The sequence below is a fragment of the Antedon mediterranea genome, chromosome 7 (genome assembly GCF_964355755.1).
Source record: "Antedon mediterranea chromosome 7, ecAntMedi1.1, whole genome shotgun sequence".
Classification (NCBI taxonomy): domain Eukaryota; kingdom Metazoa; phylum Echinodermata; class Crinoidea; order Comatulida; family Antedonidae; genus Antedon; species Antedon mediterranea.
In genome coordinates, this window is record NC_092676.1 from 28889746 (window position 1) to 28905428 (window position 15683).

At 31.2% G+C, this 15683-nt stretch overlaps 1 protein-coding gene across 6 annotated transcripts; it reads left to right on the forward strand.

Moving 5' to 3' along the window:
* Positions 1 to 176: 176 nt before the first annotated feature.
* Positions 177 to 15683, forward strand: LOC140055303 (uncharacterized). Of its 6 annotated transcripts, XM_072100605.1 has the most exons (14): positions 177 to 295; positions 2898 to 3006; positions 4167 to 4238; positions 5863 to 5959; positions 7099 to 7173; positions 9019 to 9123; positions 10543 to 10566; positions 10983 to 11207; positions 11361 to 11429; positions 11974 to 12069; positions 12220 to 12441; positions 12750 to 12793; positions 13042 to 13169; positions 13621 to 15683. In XM_072100605.1, exons 2-13 carry the CDS (start codon positions 2927 to 2929, stop codon positions 13157 to 13159), a joined length of 1227 nt encoding a protein of 408 aa, XP_071956706.1. In that variant the 5' UTR covers positions 177 to 295; positions 2898 to 2926; the 3' UTR covers positions 13160 to 13169; positions 13621 to 15683. The 6 variants fall into 6 exon arrangements, with proteins under 6 accessions (XP_071956706.1, XP_071956708.1, XP_071956707.1 ...); XM_072100607.1 differs by lacking the exon at positions 9019 to 9123; XM_072100606.1 differs by lacking the exon at positions 4167 to 4238.

Genomic DNA, 15683 nt, shown 5'->3' on the forward strand with positions numbered 1-15683 from the left:
AAATGATTAACTTGGTGAAGATGATGCACACAAGATAAAGATGGCACTATACCGATACCGATGATGAAACGAGCTACATGTGTTGGTATTACTTTTTCAAATAGCGCCATCGAAATAAGTCTAGGGGGGAGTAATACCGGATATCGCAACAGCGTAAACTCCAATGACGTCACTAAATAAATGCAACACTTGATCAAGCGAAACGCGGCAGACGCTTTCAGCTTCTTGACTTCATCAATATCAAGTTGGAAAAAGTTACCGCCATACTTTTCGGCTACTGCCATTTTGCTGTTAGGTAAGATTTTAATTCGTGATAAACGGATCGGATAATATTTATAATTCATCTAAAATGTCAATATTTTAATTCAGGATATTATGTTTTTGCTCATCTGTTTATATATAAGTTTAGACTTAACGTTAAGTCCGCATTCATACGATGTATATAGATAGTGTTCATCTGGGTTAGTTAGTCGCTTTAGGTACGCATTCATAAGATAAGGAAGTGAAGTAGAAATAATATTCATGTTCGTGGAGTAATTTATATTGCTACGATGTTATGTGGTTGTTGTTACCAGTTTGAAAGCGAATTTAAGGTCGCCATATTTGAGCAAGTGTTTTAGATAAGTGTGCCGCGCACTGAGAAGAAAATTAATCACTTCGGCTGTCAAACGCCTCCTGTCGCGGAGGCACGCTCCAGCTCAAGGAATGTATAATGTTTTCATCGATTTTTTTACTACTAATTTATTTTTTAGGAACGACTTCTCAGACTTAATTTTAACAGACTTTATTTAATGTAAGCATACACACAATGACACTTTAGTATCCGGACCATTTTATTTACCGTTAATGCTAATTAATTGAAATTAATAATGACAGTTGATTGGACTTGCCTCTTAGACAATGGTAGAGTCCTGTGTGTGTTATCTGGGATGAAGATAGCCAAGTAATTCACCTTTTATGGACATCAAGGAATACATTGATGAATTAATTCATTTCATGGGCCACAATCGAAATGGATTCATTTATTTTATTATTCACTCTTTGTCTAAGATATTAAATAAACTTTCCAAGGAGTTTTAATATGTTTTCTGCAAGTAACTGCGTTTTGTGATAACGAAATTGTTTGTGTTGCATGGTCTCAAGAAATTTCTAGTAAAGTTACTACTTGATATAATTTGATTGACAAATTGGCAAGAATTAGGGACAAGCTAAGCTGCAGGGATCACAATTTATTTTCTTTTCAAAGAAAATAAATGTTGTTTATATATTATAACATTTTTTAAGGTAAAATTACTCCCCTTATTTGTCATTTCTTTTCATCCATTTACTGCATCTGGTATAGTAGGTGAAAATTATTTATTTTTTCACTAATTTTAAGTGGTTATGCCAGAATTTGTTTGACCACATGAACTCAAATTTTCCATTTTTGTTTATAAATGCTTATATCCTTTATATACATCTAAATTATTTATTTTACTGCTATTTAATCTGTCAAGCACTCAACAATAACAATAACGATCTAATCTTATCAATCAATTTAATTTTCCAATTCTACTTATAATACTATCATTAAAATATTAATATTTGTTTCATTATTTCTTAAATCATTTCCATTTTGAGGTGCAATGTTTGGTTTTGTTGTTTGATGATATACCTACTTAATTCTTCAATGTAAACACTCCTATCCAACTTGAGTACTTACTCAAGTAAGTTAGCCTTCATGCTCCATTTGAATAAGTATTTACTTAAACAGTTGACATTCACAAACGAACCTGTATTGTTATTTTAGCTATGAGATTACGTTTTAAATGAAGTTACAATTCTCCTATTACAGCTGTGCTTTTGGTCCTTGAATTTTTACAGGCTTCTTCTTGTTTTAGCTCTGGTGCCAATATGGAAAGTTTTTGTGTGTCTTTCTTAGGTTATTGTATTACCGGTTCTTGAGAAGGAAAACTGTTTCCAACTAAATGATTTGACTATTATTATTATGTTCTGTTAATTGATTATTTAAATTCACAAGTTTAGTTTTTGTAGTCAATTCTTTAGATTAATTTCTTTTACATATCATGTTACTCGTTCTTTGTGCATATATTGGATAGCCAGAGTGAAATGAATCCCACAGTCATTTGATAGTGGTAGCATACGTCGTGGTTCTTGAGTTCTATCTAAAGTAGCACAATACACGCTCAGACCATTTGACACAACAGTGGGGTATCCACGTAAACAGTCTTATTCATTTTTGGAAATATAGATTTTCTCCTCCATTTCGTTGAAGTTATAGTATAGTTTAAGTATATATAAATTTAAAGACAAATTACTGAAAAATGAAAATGCTGTGGGTATCAGTGGGTGTATCTCAATGGAGATACAAACAAAAGCGAAAACGATAAAGTAAAACAGCCAGAAAAGTTAGCAGAGCTTTCGGGTAACACTAGCCCTTCATCAGAACTGTATATAAATAACTTATAACATTCAAAGTATGAAATAAAAAACAGAATCGCATGAGACTGCTTTATCTACTACTGTTTTCTACTACTATTTAGTTTTATTTGTTAAATTAATTAAGATTATTTTTGTTAATCCTGCTTACTGTTTTTCTCTACTTTTTTTTTATTCATGAAATCAAGTACATACATTTAGTTAATGATAAGCTTTGATTAGCTTATTAATAGCTATACCTTATCAATTGGTTTTGTTTGTTGACAATAAAGAAATTATTATCCAAACATATTTCTGACCAATGAAAACATTACTGAAACATGTGTTGAAATAATAATTAATTAAACATAACACAATGATTACTTTTCCAACCATTGATGCTAATTCATAATATAAACATCTGGGAAATTTTAATTATGGGTCTTAAATTTGTAATAACAGTTTTGTTCTTATTCTAGGTTGGTTTAGGTACTTTTTATAACTCAACATGGGGGACACAGATGCTGAGGAACGAGCCAAACGGAGGGAGGAAAGGCGCAAGAAGAGACAGCAACAAGACAACACAGAGTAAGAAATAACAATACATAACTTTTGTTTAAAAAAAAACAAAAAACAACAGTATGGAAAAATGTTCAAATTGTTTTAATGATCTTAATCAATAACACAGATCACTTTATGTGATAATATGGAGCAGTCTAAAACTAAAAACTTCTGGTCAACTTCTTTTAAAAATCTGAAAAAATCCTTTCCCCTTAGTACAGAACTGTACTTGAAATAAATTATGAAGTAAACTGTTCAGGAAAGTTAGGGGTGTCTAGAAAACTCAGATCTCAGTAAAATAATGTATTGAGTGGATGGAATAAACATTAAAACATGACAGTTTTGATGACCTAGAGGGCATGTTAGTTATGCCAGTGGTATGCAGGCAGGTCTGGTGATGGACAATTGACCAATTTCCTTCCAATGGCCATGTCTGTCAACACCTGCTAAGAAAGCATTGTGATTTGACAATTTAAGGCTGTGTTCACACTGATGAAGCAATGGCGTATATAAGCATAATTGCTGATAACTAAGGTAAAATTATAAACTGCAAAGAAAAAGACAAAGGAGGTATTCAGATACAGGGTAACACTTATCATAGAACTTGCGTCCATCAGGACCCTTCTTTTTATGGAAAGTTCCAATATTCAAAGTTGTAATTGTATTATATCAATGTTGCAAAATTTGTTGAACAAATATTAAGTGTGAACAAGGGCTTACACAACTTTATTATGTATTCTAACCCATGTTTTAATTTCTAATTAATCAATTATTTAATGTACATTGTTTTCATTCCAGTGTGTTTTCTACTTTGAATAACCATATTTTTAAAAGATAATTTGTTTGATATAAATAAAATAGTTTTATTTTGCAAAAGAAATCAAACTATAATCAGTGGCCCTGCAACGCTGGAGATTTCAGGCATTTTTAGCCTTTTTCAACATATTTTAATTCCCTACTACAGAGAGCGCTCATAGCCGCTACTGACTATAATATTTCTAATCTGAAAAATTATTGAAGTTCAATAAATGTTATTTTTAGTTATATCAAACAAAATATCTTTAAAGTTTTTTTATTTTTGCAGATTTTACTCTTTGTTGCATGGCGTGGTTCTCCATTTTAATATTGGTTTGATTGTGTAATAATTGTTTTGTTGCATGTTTGTTGTTTTTTTGTATCTGTTTTAGACTAAACAGTATTGATGATGATTTGGAAGCAATGCGTAAGCGTAGAGAGGAAAGGCGACGACAACGGGAGTTGTACGTGCATGGTTTTATAACTTTTTTTATTTTCTTTTATGCTGAGAATCTTAATATTTAGTAATATATTATTTTAACAAACTTTAAATAAATTTTTGTTACCCAGAAATTAAAAATTGTTAGGATAATGGTACACTGCTTCAGTTTAGCTTTTCAACAGGATAATTTATAAATTACAACAATTATGCAGATATGTTTCTAGTTTTATTTTGATAATAGTAATACACTGATGATATTTACATTTAAACTGTAAAATGTGATGTGTACTATAAAATTCAATGAAAGTACTTAATAAATCATTTGTAGGTTGGTTCAATTATCCACACCTGTTTCTAGTAAATTCTTAGAACTGACAAAAACCCTCCTACATTCAGTCTGCTCCAACAAAATAAAATAAAAATTCTGTACAACTTTTAAAGAACATCATTATCAAATGTATTTGCTTTTTTAAATAAATAAGTTATTTTTGTTCTTTTCTACACAAAATTCTTTTTCCACTTTACAGAACAAACTTTGTAAAAGAATGTTTGTATTTTATAAAAAAATTTGTTTTCCAATTTTGTAAGTAAATGCTTTCAAATAACTTGGTGGTTTCGCCGCAAACATGTTTGATGGTTCATCAATGTTTGTGCTCTAATATAATTTACAACGTACTATATTACAATTTTACAGGTTTTAAATTAACATTAACAGTCATATCTGTGTATAACTCAGTGTGTTTGATAACAGATTCATTCTTTAATCTTTTAATTTGTACATTTAAAAATTAATTTGAGATTTCCTTTGGTAGAATAACTTTAAAAATAAAATATTTTATATCTAAACCTGGTTATTACAAATGTCACCAAAACAAAGATTGATTAAAAAATTCTTGAGTGGTTATTTGGGCAGATCAAAACTTTGCCTTAAGTTGGTGGGAAGAGGGTAATTTTCCTTGGTTTTTGCAATTGTTTTTATCATTTTAATTGTTAATAGGATCTTATTGGAAATAAAATGATTCATCTGTGTATCACCATAGAGATATTATAGTTCACTATAATATCTCTATGGTATCACCTGGTGTGTTTTTCTCAATAAAAGAAAAAAATAATTTCCTCTTTTTCCCCTTCAGTTTAAAATAAGTCCTTCACAAGATCGGTGCCTACAAAACAGTCTTGTGAACTACTATTCATTGTTATTGTTTTAATCAAGGGTATCGCCATGTCTTATGTTCAGTATCTTTCTGTTATTAAGCCATACTCATGTATCAGTAGACCTGGTTCAAAGAATGTCAGCTATGCCTGGCATGTGGTCTTAATACCAAGCAAGACAGCTTAATAGATGTAGGCCTATACTGTATGGAAATATGGAAACCATAACAAACCATTACAAATTAAAATATGTCTGTTTCAAATATTCCAGACCACATTTGGCCACTGTGTTATATCTGTACTGTACACAGTAAACAATAAAAAACATATGATTTACTGTAACTTGTAAGCCAAAAAGTAGTGTGAATTGAAAGTACTTCCCCTTTTCATAATTTTTTTCAAGATTTAAAGATATTTTAATCAGTATTTTTAATAATATCCTTAAAAAGATCTTATTAAAAAAAACTGATTAAATATGAATGCTTTACTCAAAGGAATGGGCCTGCTGATGACGTCGATGCAGCACGGAAGGAGAGACGAGAAAGGAGGGCTAGAGAACGAGGAGAAACAACAGAAGAGCAACCCGAAGAGGTGGGTTTCCAATTTTTACATTTTTTTTCTTCAAATCCACTTAATAAAAGATTAATTAATTATTCGGTATATAATAATAATTGTCTTTTGTATAGCACTTAACCAAAATAAATTTTCTCTAAAGCCCCACGACCACAAGGCTCGAAACAAGGTGGTATATGGCCCAGTATATCATATTAATTAAAAACCCAAGCATTCTTTTTACTTCTTTATAATGATGTAGTGATGAGGTGTTAGAGCACAATGTTGTAGCAGATGCAGCTTGCTTTCCCATGTATTTCAATGCATCTCTTATAAAGAAAAACATGAATTGAATTAGTAGGCTGATACAAATACATTAACTTTATCCCAAGGCTCAATATATACCTGAGTGATATGCCTTAACAGCTGGGATAATAGGACCAGTTAGTGGTGGCAATAGGCCAGAAGAGTTAAAGTGTAACAGACCATAGCCTACAAGTCAATGCAAATATGTTAAAACTGTTTAGCAGGGGCATCTACAGATCATTAACATAATTTGTCATTTGATCATGTTTAATGGAATCAGTTTTCCAGTTTGGAAACTTCTGTATTCAGCTTTAGACTCATCTCAAGCTTTTGAAAATACTTAATTACATACAGTACAGTACTCTAAAAACTCTAAATAGCTTTTAAAGTTTTGTTTGTTGGAAAACACATGACAGAACATATGTTCCCTAAATTAACGAATTCTTTAAAATAGAGACTATTCTGATCTTCAGATGAATATTATAGCTAGTTATATAGCTCTGTCTACACTATCAAAATAGTTTGACAAAAAAAGTGTGCTGTGCCTAAATATGGTAGTGATATGTCCAAATATGGTAGTGATACGAGATCATCATGTCTATATATGGGCACATCATATTTTTTGTCACATAAAGTTTGATAGTGTATTATTAGGGACTTAAACTAAGCTGTTCTTTAATTGAAGGTAAATTGTTCTTTAATTGAAGGTAAATTTATATTTACTGTCAGGTTTGTACTTTTATTACACATTATTTGCAGTGTATGCACACATTATTAAAACTATACTTTCAATTTATTTTCCAATTTTTGTTTTATTTTTATTTTCTTATTTTTATTTTCTTATTAACAACAACTTCGTGTTTGCTATACAGTCCGCATACGTATCACGTCGCCGCAGAAGGGAATTAGAAGCAGAGGCAGAAGCAGCGAAAGAAAATGAAGTAGAGGTAAAGAGCGCCCACTAACACTGACGGTAGTAGCTCACCGTTGTCATGCCGACTGTTGTCATAACTACTATCTATCTAACACCTAACTCTATTCTTCTCTGTATCTTCTTTAGGCTTCATTTCAATACTGTAGTAGAATGATTGTTTAAAGCTCTGTTTACAACTATCAAACTAGTTTGACAAAAAAAAAGTATGATGTGCCAAAATATGGTAGTGATATGCTTAAAATATGGTAGTGATATGACATCACCCTGTCCATATATGGGCACATCACATTTTTTTGGTCACAAATATGGTTCATGCTTACATTTCTTTTATAGTAAAAATTATAGTATTTCTTTCATCATAATAATTATTATTATTCAAAAAACCAAACAAATTTCAGTAAATCTTTCATGATTTATGATTTTATGAACCAAAAATCAATTATTTAAAATTAAAAAGTAATGCTAAAAGCAAAGCAAAACATTACAATAATTCATTTTAAAATGAATCAAATATTTTTGGAAAAATCAAGAAATCGTGTTTAATTTGCAATTTAGCAAAATAAATACCAAAAACATTAACAACAACATTTCTATAGTGCCTCTCCTTACTTGTTGTAGTATGGCGGACGTCTGTCACAAACGACAATATCAACATCATAATTCTTTACAGAAGACAAGTTTCAAATTTAACTTTCACAATATAAATGTACCGGGTACATTAATGTAAGTTGTTTACATTAATGTAAATTGTTTACATTAATGTAAATTGTTTACATTAATGTAAATTGTTTACATTAATGTAAATTGTTTACATTAATGTAAATTGTTTACATTATATCTTGGTGTAGGTTGCCTAATTTCCTACATGTGTAATATTTATACTGTTCTATATTGTCCTGTTGATTTATAACTTGCCTAAATCTTTCTCTCTCTTTTTCGCTTTGTGTAATTTAATATCTATTAATAATATTGAAATCTATCTATATACACTCTCTTTCTCTTTTTGATATAACTACTATTATGTAATAACACAATTTTAATATACGTCCTTTATATATGTCCTTTTTGTAACTAAAACTGTCTAAACTTTATAAATTGGTGTTTTTTAACAACATTAGATGAGAGAGAATGCAATGAATAAGAGGAAGGGAGGTGAAAGGGAGGATAAAAGAGATAAAGGAAGAGTGAAAGAGATGGAAGGTTAGAATGAATGTATGTTGTAAGAAGGGGGAAGGGTGAGATGGTTTAAAGAGTGACACACTATGAATATCATAGGCACGTACTGAATTTAATTGTAAGAAGGGGGAAGGGTGAGATGGTTTAAAGAGTGACACACTATGAATATCATAGGCACGTACTGAATTTAATTGTAAGAAGGGGGAAGGGTGAGATGGTTTAAAGAGTGACACACTATGAATATCATAGGCACGTACTGAATTTAATTGTAAGAAGGGGGAAGGGTGAGATGGTTTAAAGAGTGACACACTATGAATATCATAGGCACGTACTGAATTTAATTGTAAGAAGGGGGAAGGGTGAGATGGTTTAAAGAGTGACACACTATGAATATCATAGGCACGTACTGAATTTAATTGTAAGAAGGGGGAAGGGTGAGATGGTTTAAAGAGTGACACACTATGAATATCATAGGCACGTACTGAATTTACACAAAGTATCATACAAAAATATAAACTACCATATCACTATATAGAAAATAAAAGTACAGAATAAATATAGTATGTAGTAGACAGTTGACACATAGTTACATTACACAAGTGAAATCTGCACAAACTCTTCTATGTATTATATTATATAATGGATTCAACTTTGATTAATTTCTTATCACATCACGCTAAAGCCCAAGCAAGAAGAAGTAAATAAAATTAAACCTCAGGAACCAGAAATTGTGGAGAATGGCATGGCGACAGAGGATACCAGTGGTAACAAAAAAGATGTGGAGGAGGTACCAGTTGAAATAAGTTCTCTTGTCATTTAGCACATCATGATACCGCACCTTTTAACCTTCTTTTTTCATCTTTGATCTTTCCTCCTGTTACCATATCTTCTATTACAGTAGAACTCCTATTAAAGGGACACCTTCCCAACAAAGTGTCCCTTTAATAGGGGTGTCCCAAAGTTGAGTTTCCAATGTATCACTAACATCATTATAGATTTGACAATTTTTTTACAATCTTAATCTCTTTGTTCTTTCCTATCTTAAAACAATTAATTGCTAAATGTCATCATATGTTGGAATGTTATTTCACAGTTAAAAAAAAAATAATTTATCAAATTTATCTTCCAAATAAAAGAATTTAGCTGCAAGTTATATAACTATATAAGTTTTTTTAAAGAGAAATCTATGAGTTTATATTAAAATTTAGTTTTGCCAAAATTGATAGAAATTAAATATCTTTTAGAAACATTATTCAGATTGTTTATAAGGGAAGGGGAAAAGAAACTATTTTTGACATAAATTAATTTTTCCAATATTTGATTCCAAAAATTTTTTATCAATAGCAATATATTTCTCTTTTCTAAAATAAATTTAAATATTTTTTAAAGTAGTACAACCTGTTTTATAGCCAGAAATGTCTAGACTGTAGGCCTCTGATATATGGTATTGGATGAATCAAACTGATACAAAGATAGGTGTTGGAGACCATTCATATATACATAACTATCAAACTTGTGACAACCTCATACAGCCTTCTAGCAAACTTGGATCCCTTAGAATGATAACTGTTAGCCCTATAGCATTTTGTAGTATAAATATTGACCTATAAGACGTGCAGTGAATCCTATCTATTCAAGATGGTTTGGAATGTGTAGATGTACATATTTCTATCCCTTGGAATGTATAGAGTGTTAGCCAATCAAATGCCTGTGTTTACACATTTACTACAACACGCCCCTTGATATTGTATAGTGTTTACCTCCTTTCCATATCAGAATACATTACATGCCTCCCTATAAGACTCCTATAATTTATTTATACCTCCAAAACACAACCATGTTCTTGAGGTGTAGCTAGGCCTATTAATCATTTATTAATCTAGCATATATTCATTATTTACTCTTCATATTTTTCCTTTTACATTATCCTTTCTTCATTTTTTTATAGACGTCCAATCAGGTACCTTACTTGAATATTGTCACTGTATGAACATACCGTATTATGTAATTACTACTGAATTTTAATTTAATTAAATTCTGTTTTATTTCAAGCATTCACATCTCTAGCTGGACTGCACTTCTAGTTTATATTCCTGGATATCTCAATTATTATTTTATAACATTATTTTGGAATTATGCACATTTTTTTTTAATGCACATTTTGTTTATTAACTTTACTAATGGTTTGTTCTTATCTTGATTGCAGCAACCCACAGTAAATGGAACAGCTGTAAGTATGCACAAATGTAATGAATATTGGAATTACTGTTTTATTACAGCAGAACCCATATTAAAGACCAATAATGTGAAAAGGGGTTTGGACATACTGTAGTGTTAAAACATAATATATTATACATATTCATTTATACAAAAGATGTTCCCTTATAAGTGTGACCCCTGAACAGGAGAGTGTCTCAAATGAGGCTTTACTGTATTATATTTATACTGATTATCAATGTGTAACTGTGATGCTACAAAATATTGAACAAGGCAGAGTAAGTTACTATTTGAGTATATAACTCAAAATAGGTTGAAGAGGAACTGATCTCACTTGAGATTTTTGGCTATAATTAGTATAGAAGAATTTCATTACCAACGCAAGTGGTACATTATAAGGTTTATACAATGGATTGTATTCACTGATAGGAGGAAGATGATAGTGCTCAAAAAGAGGAGGAAGAACGACAACAAAGGGAGGAGGAAGAACGACAACAAAGAGAAGAAAAAGAACGACAAGAAGCAGAGGAGAGGCAGCGACAAGCTGAAGAAGAAGCTGCCAGGAAACGTGAGGCTGCTGAGCAAGCGGAGAGGGAGCGGCAAGCAGCAGCTGCAGCAGCAGAAAAAGAGACTGAAAGAAAAAAGCAAGAACAAGTGAGAAAGTCTTGTAGTGTTCTTTATAGCGTCCTCGTCTCATGGAAGAGATAGGATAGTGATGATTATTATTGATTAAGTGTACAAATTACAAAACAATAATGGTGATTATGATGATTATTTAAATAAATTTGATTTATTAAATGCCTTTAGAAACAAAAAGCGGCAGAAGAAGAACGAAAACGGAAAGAGGCAGAGGCAAAGAAAGCAGCGGATTCTAAAGTAAATCAATTTCCATTTCATATTCGTAAAGCGTATTCGTGTTGACGAATATCACCAGTCATATACAAAACGAGTATAGTTTTTGATCTATTATTTTGCATTGAATCAAGAATGATAATTATAGATAATTTATTGAAAGTAATTTACTAAAAATGCCAGGTCAATTTTGATATATAGCAGTCCTCAGTCGATCTACGTTACGCTAGGCTTAGGCAACCAAACAACATGTACCTGTCCTTCGTTCCAATTTACCGCAGTCATATTTTGGACAGCGCCCTCAATATTAAACATGGGAAACAGATTTTTACAAATACGCTTGTGTGACGTTTTCGTTATTGTATTCGTAGCATCTCCCTCATATTATTCAATAAATCTTATACTGTTTGTATTAAATACCAATAAACATTCATTTGTACTTGGACCATCAAGAGTCATTGAAACGAATTTGTGATTTACACAACACAAATAGTGTAAAAGAAGATGATAAAATAAATAGCGATGTCTACATGTGCACTTTACAATTTAATTTGCATAATTATTTCAGAAATCAGATGAGCCAAAATCAGATTCAGGAAAGAAGAAAGGAAAAGGAATTCTATCAAAATTAAGCATAAACAGAAAAAAGAAAGGCGGACTAAAGGTATACACATCATGCATTACGATCTTATTTCATTAAGTAACCTAAATATGTATGTTTATTTATCGTAATTTATTATCGTCTTAGTATAAACATGCTTTTAGACCGCAAGTTATTCTGATTTTTTTTAAATGACACAATTATTTTGTTAAGGCCTTGTTGATGGACAAAGCAAAAGATAGTTTGAAAAAAGAAGCTGCAGCAAAAGAACAAAAGAAACAGGACTTTATCTCAGCACATGTGGCGTCAATCGACACAAACGGAATGGGGGATGACGAACTGGCCAACCTCTGTGCATCCCTCTATGATGACATTCTTAAAGTTGAAGGAGATATATTTGATATTGAACTGTTCATCCGTAGACAAGACTGGGAGGTACAGCTATTATACTTAAAATGTTATTACATTCAGTGGCTTTGAACACTCGCTAATCCCAAGGGCCCCGGAGCATATAAACCCATTAAAATACGTCAAAAAAGCCAAAAATGGCATAGGGTTCCTAAACCAGGAGCCTCAGGCCTCTGCATTACCCTACTGATTACATTACACATTTCCAAATCTCTGAAGTCAATATATTAAGACTACTATGTGGGTGGTCAGAGCCCATGGATCTTTTTTTAGTTCACTCACCTCCAAATATGGGCTTGAAAAATGATGATGAAATAAAATGTTTTCTTCCAAAGATTGCTGAGCTACAAGGTCAAGCCAATGAAGCCAAAGGAAAATTGTAAGTTTTCATTTGTATCATTATGATTATTAATTAATATTTTCCCTAATATTTACATTTTTCATCATGTAATAACTAGACAATGAGAAATGGTAATGTTAAACATGTACAGTAATTCTTCATAGAGAATAAAAACATATTACTGTATATATAGAACAATCTTCATCAAAGCACATTAGCTAAAAAGATCAACTATTAAAATATATATGAGAAACGCATTGACTAAACTGTACCTAATTTTTCAACAGCATTAAACCACAACTTAAGAAAGTTGAAAAACAAACGAAGATTCAAGTTGAAAGTAGCCAAAATGATCAAATGAGGAGCGGTATCCTATCACTCAAGCATACTGGGCCAGCTTTGTAAAAACAATAAGGTAAGGGGGGTTTATTTTGGGGGTTTGGTCATCAGATAGGTACAATTGACGTGATCTATATGCACATACAATACATCTGAAAAGTGATACTAAGTGTTTTTTTACATTGAGTAACAATGAGGAAAGGAGGGCTGCCTACTCTGGATCTTGTAAAATAATATTAATTTAAAATGAATGTTTAAACAACCATACAATGCTGATACTATATGAGTTTTACATTTAAAAAAAATATAAAGGAAAGTGTGAAGGGGCTGTTGGCTAAACTCTGGATCTGGTAGGTAGGCGCTGCACTGCTGGCTGCCGTGGGTCTGTTGAGGGCATAATCTAAATGTAATGTTTCCAGTTAAGCTTGAGGACCAGAATAAACACCTTTAATACAACCATGTAATGCTAATGCTGCTACTGCTAAGTGAACAATTAAAAGCTATGTTTCTATTTCATTTTTCTCCAGGTAACAGAGATGGAAAGACAGAAAGCGGTGGTTAATGTTGACACCAATAAACTTCAACTAAGTCGGCTAATTCAGAACTTAGCCATGTATCATTACAGATACCAATGAACTATAACAGTGGATACAAACAACGTAGCATAGAATATTTAGCCAGGCTATCAAAATGTTAGATACCGTCTTCATTTTATGATTTTAAATTTTAATTCTTTCTGGATAATTATCATTGGAACTTGAAAGTAAGTTTTCTAAATCAGTTAGTCATTTAGGTAGGTGCAGTGTTTAATAATTAAAAAAAATAAAGTTGGAACACGACAATTCATTTATGTTCAACTTTTTAATTAGATTATTTCTTGGCTTGAAAAACTTCATTAGTGTAACATATCAGGATATAAACCTACTCCTATTGGGACTTGTGTTTCATACTGTATAATACATATATAATATATTATGAGAATCAAGAATCAGAGAACTTGATATTTATGTAAACCCAAGCTCTCAATATGCACACCAAATATGGTAGGTTTATAGCCATATATATAATTACTGTGTAGGAATAATAATTATAAAAATCCATGTGGCATATCCTTCAGGTCTGTAATGTTTATTAAAGACAGAAAAGCAGAATAGCTACAGCAACATGTAATCAAAGTAATACATGTCTGGATTCAATTTCAACATTATTAAGTCAAGAAAGTACACTTTTTATTTAGAAATGAAGCAATTTCACAACTTTTGTTACCACTACTTTAAAATTCCTTATTACCTTATTTAACAACTTGTATAGAAAACGAACGATTTTTTCTTTATATGTAAGCGTAGTATTTATGATCAGTAACCATAGAAACCAATATCGATGTATTTGCTGTTAAAATAAGTAGAATTGAATAAAATCAGATAAATACAGAAATTGATACTTCCAAAGAACATATGTTGTGGTGAAATTTTTGTTCTGGTTGTTTTCAATTAGCGTTTGTGTGAAAAGAGCAGCACCATTAGTGAAAAGGGCAGCACTATTAGTGAAAGGGCAGCACCATTAGTTACAAAAAAAAAAACCTCTTGCACAAAAAAATAATCCTTTAGAACATTTGTAGGTAGGTTTATTGTTACTAACCCAAACTTAGCTAAATTTTGATAAATTGTAATGAAGGTTATTCCATAAAAAGTACAGACAGTGGCGTCACGGCTTAACGCCTGTGAGCAGGCGTTAGAATACAGATATGAACGCTCAACGCCTGTGAGCAGGAATTAGAATACAGATATGACTGGTTCTGTCCATCTTAGCGGCTATGAACGCTTAACGCCTGTGAGCAGGCATTAGAATACAGATATGACTGGTTCTGTCCATCTTAGCGGCTTGACATCCTGATAAAGAACAAGTTAATGGTTAAACCAAAAAACCAAAAGCTACTTCTTAAATGAATTAAAGAAAACCATTAAAGGGGACGCATCCAATATCGGGGTCTACGTTTCTCTTTTTCACGGACAATGGCAACAGGTGTAGGAAGAGCTATTGTGTATTAAAATGCAAAACTCTTTAATAATAGAAATTGTACAATCATTTTTTGCAATGTTATTGAAGAATGTAAATAGACTATGTCTACTGATTGAGGTGAAGCTTATAGCAAGTTTTCTTTGTTTCAAATTATTTATTTCCCTTTGTAACTTATTGCGTTGATAGTCTTTCGTATTAATGTCAAACTAATAAGATATTAAAATTTGTTTATGTATTTAAATGAATCAAATTTTACCAATTCGTGGTACATAGTTTGAACTATTATATGTTATTGTAAATTAATGTAAAAAAAATATGTTTAAGAAAAAAATGTAAAAAAAAATAATTTAGATATTGGTTAATTTAATTGCGCTTTTCCCCAAAACAAAAACAATGGCTGTCTTTGTACCACTCAATTTTATTCATTTGAAACAATTGCATGCATGGTAGAAATTTGTTTACAATTCTTTTTTATAGATATTTAAAAAAATACTGTATTGTTTATAACAACAGAATGCGAGTCTAGAACAATATATTCTTTTCTGAATAAATATTTTCTTTGCTAATGTTA

Excerpts from the sequence above, each read along its gene's own strand:
- LOC140055303 (XM_072100605.1), top strand. The coding sequence starts at position 2,927 with ATGGGGGACACAGATGCTGAGGAACGAGCCAAACGGAGGGAGGAAAGG. Across the intron at positions 11,208-11,360 it reads AAAGAAAAAAGCAAGAACAA|AAACAAAAAGCGGCAGAAGA; the intron begins GTGAGAAAGTCT and ends AAATGCCTTTAG. Across the intron at positions 12,442-12,749 it reads TCCGTAGACAAGACTGGGAG|ATTGCTGAGCTACAAGGTCA; the intron begins GTACAGCTATTA and ends TTTCTTCCAAAG.